Here is a 2600-nt window from a genome sequence, read left to right on the forward strand (position 1 = left end):
GCCCTATCTCCACTGTTTACGTAGGCCAGTGCATTTTGGGAAAAATGGATGTCGCTATGTTTATCTGAGTTTTGTGTAATATGCGCCGTTTCAGAAGCTACGTAAATTACCATCTTACGTACGGCCGGAGAGGAAGCCAGCACGAACTGGATTTGAACTGACAGCGACCGCATTCGTGAGAGGCTTCATCCAGTCAAATACAACAATCGTAACTTAAAGTTGTAGAAAAAAATTGGTATAATTTATTTATAGTCTGCCATTGTAAGTCTGAGAAAAAAAAAAACATTTATAAGGCCCTATAGCAATCAAGCACTGGCCCAGAATGAACATCTAAGAGATTTTCTAAACTAGTCCACAGGTGTGAGCCGATTTGATTGAAAGTCAAGTAGACCTACATATCACCGCCATTGCTTCCGAGGTAGCTTCCTTACTGGTGGCTGGCAAATCTCCCTTTTCATCATGACAGCCTCGTTTTCGCAAAATGTTGGCTATTTATGGAACAAGGCTATGGGGAATCCCACACTGACATGGCCGTACCCCTATCAGTATCTTCGTTATCAGATTCCTCCAACCATGACATAGCATTTGTAAATAAAACAAAAACAAAAATCTGTCGTGCCTTAACAAAGCACGAAACATAGAATTCAACTTTCTACAACACAAACAGGCGGATTGTTTGAAGGCGTGTTTGGATAGCATTGCTGTGTTGTCAACGGGATACAGAAAATCTCTCATTTCAGATTTAAAATGGTTCCCTACCTTAAGAAGGAATATCTGCGTCAATTACATTTCGAAGGATTGTCATGATTGTGCTGTCCGTTATCTTCATGTAGGCTTACACGCGGTATCCGTCACGTGTTAACTCTAGAAGATATTTCCTTACTACGTAAACGAGGCACATTCTTCAAATTCAGGTGGTATCATATCATTATAATGCTTCCGAGTAGAGAAGTTTTACGCCAATATGCTATTCATCACAGTACACAATTTTGAATTGATCACCTCAGCCTAGAGAATTTCAGCCAGAACTGAGAAGTTCCCAGATGTTGGACTATTTCTAAATTTACATAATCTTTACATGCAGGGAAATTCCTTGATGAAACCTTAATTCGTCTGTCATGTTCAACGGTTCTCCGTCTAAGAATAATGAGTTATAATCGTGTTGTACAAGTTTTTCAAATCCAAACTTTTCAAATATTCGAGAGGAAAATCGACCGCTCGACTCTGCCGTTACCAACCTGAAGTTCCGCTCTTGAATGAGCTGGAGCGTTTTGGCCACCATTTTTGTCCCGATTCCTTGACGCTGGTATTTCTCTGCAACACAAATGCCTCTGAAATTCACCAGTGTGTCAACGTTGTATTTAGCGAACAGATTTAGCCCTTCGTATAGCTTGTCAGTAATCTCGTAATTTAGGGCAAGTTTTCTCATCTTAGGGTCGTCTTTGGAAAAATTATACGCGTCTGGTTTATCTTTGTACACTATGGCTGCAAACCGAAGGCCGACGATTTCCCCGGTTGACGAATCGATAGCCAGAACAGACAATCTGTCCTTCAGACAGACTGGAAAGGCGACGTCGAACCACAACACTCCGTCCTCACTTCCGGTCATATTGAGGCTCTTGCTGAGCGGCTCTTTGTCGATGAACTCGATACACACGAACTGGCGCACCCGGTCTTCGTCGTCAGCACACAACATTCGAACCTCAATGTCGGCCATGCTTGATGAAATAGATAAAGAAAATCATCTTGGAATGCAAGGAGATCAAAGTCGTTTCAGTAAATACAAAGAAGCCTTCATGAAAAATAAGTGAAGATATAAGTGGAGACGTGTTTGATGATAAAGATTGTGTTTGTTGTTTAATTTATCCATGATTAAAAACTCTATTTCAGTGGACTATTTAATTTTTGCCAAAGGTTTGCAGCAATTATCACACGAGTGCCGGTTAGACAGGCAAATCCAGAGAATATATTCAACTCTTTATGCCACTGTGTCAAACTTATATATGTAACACGCCGCGTTTCGAATTTGATTTGAGGATCTAAGAAATGAACGAGCACACAAAAGTTTCCCATATTCGGACACATTGGGTGTGACAAACCGATAAACCGAGTTTTCAGTTCAAGCCACGTTGGGGGTTTGGGGTGGGGGGTGTCTCCATGTAATTTGCTTTGGTGCTATTTAAAGAGCTACTTTGGTGTCAAAACATCTGTCCTAAACGCAAGGTGAATTGATAAAGACTGGGACAGTCTGAACTCCTTTCCTAAATTGTGAAAATATTGCAGTGAATTAAAACCGATGTTGTACGTTTCATCAGAGTATACGGATAGAAGATATTTCTGTCCCTTCCACTATGCCTGTGTGAAGTCACCCGCGAAAAAGGACTTCATCAATCGCTGGCGTATATCCACAAATGACACTGCCCTTTCAAACGCCTTTTGACGTCATCCCAACATAAAGGCCTTACTCAACGTCACATCTGCCTGATTCGACGTCATAGGGGACACAGCCGAAGATTTTGTATTTCAAGGAATCTTCAGTTATATGGGTTAAATAGTGTTATTCATCAAAATCCTACTGAAACATAGTGTTAGGGTTACTC

At 41.0% G+C, this 2600-nt stretch overlaps 1 protein-coding gene across 1 annotated transcript; it reads right to left on the bottom strand.

The window, feature by feature from the left end:
• Positions 1 to 1063: 1063 nt before the first annotated feature.
• Positions 1064 to 1717, bottom strand: LOC135481323 (uncharacterized). Its single transcript, XM_064761163.1, has one exon. The coding sequence runs from the start codon at positions 1715 to 1717 to the stop codon at positions 1064 to 1066; it is 654 nt and encodes a 217-aa protein (XP_064617233.1).
• Positions 1718 to 2600: the final 883 nt, after the last annotated feature.

Source organism: Liolophura sinensis, unplaced genomic scaffold (assembly GCF_032854445.1).
Source record: "Liolophura sinensis isolate JHLJ2023 unplaced genomic scaffold, CUHK_Ljap_v2 scaffold_21, whole genome shotgun sequence".
In the NCBI taxonomy this organism is placed as follows: Eukaryota; Metazoa; Mollusca; class Polyplacophora; order Chitonida; family Chitonidae; genus Liolophura; species Liolophura sinensis.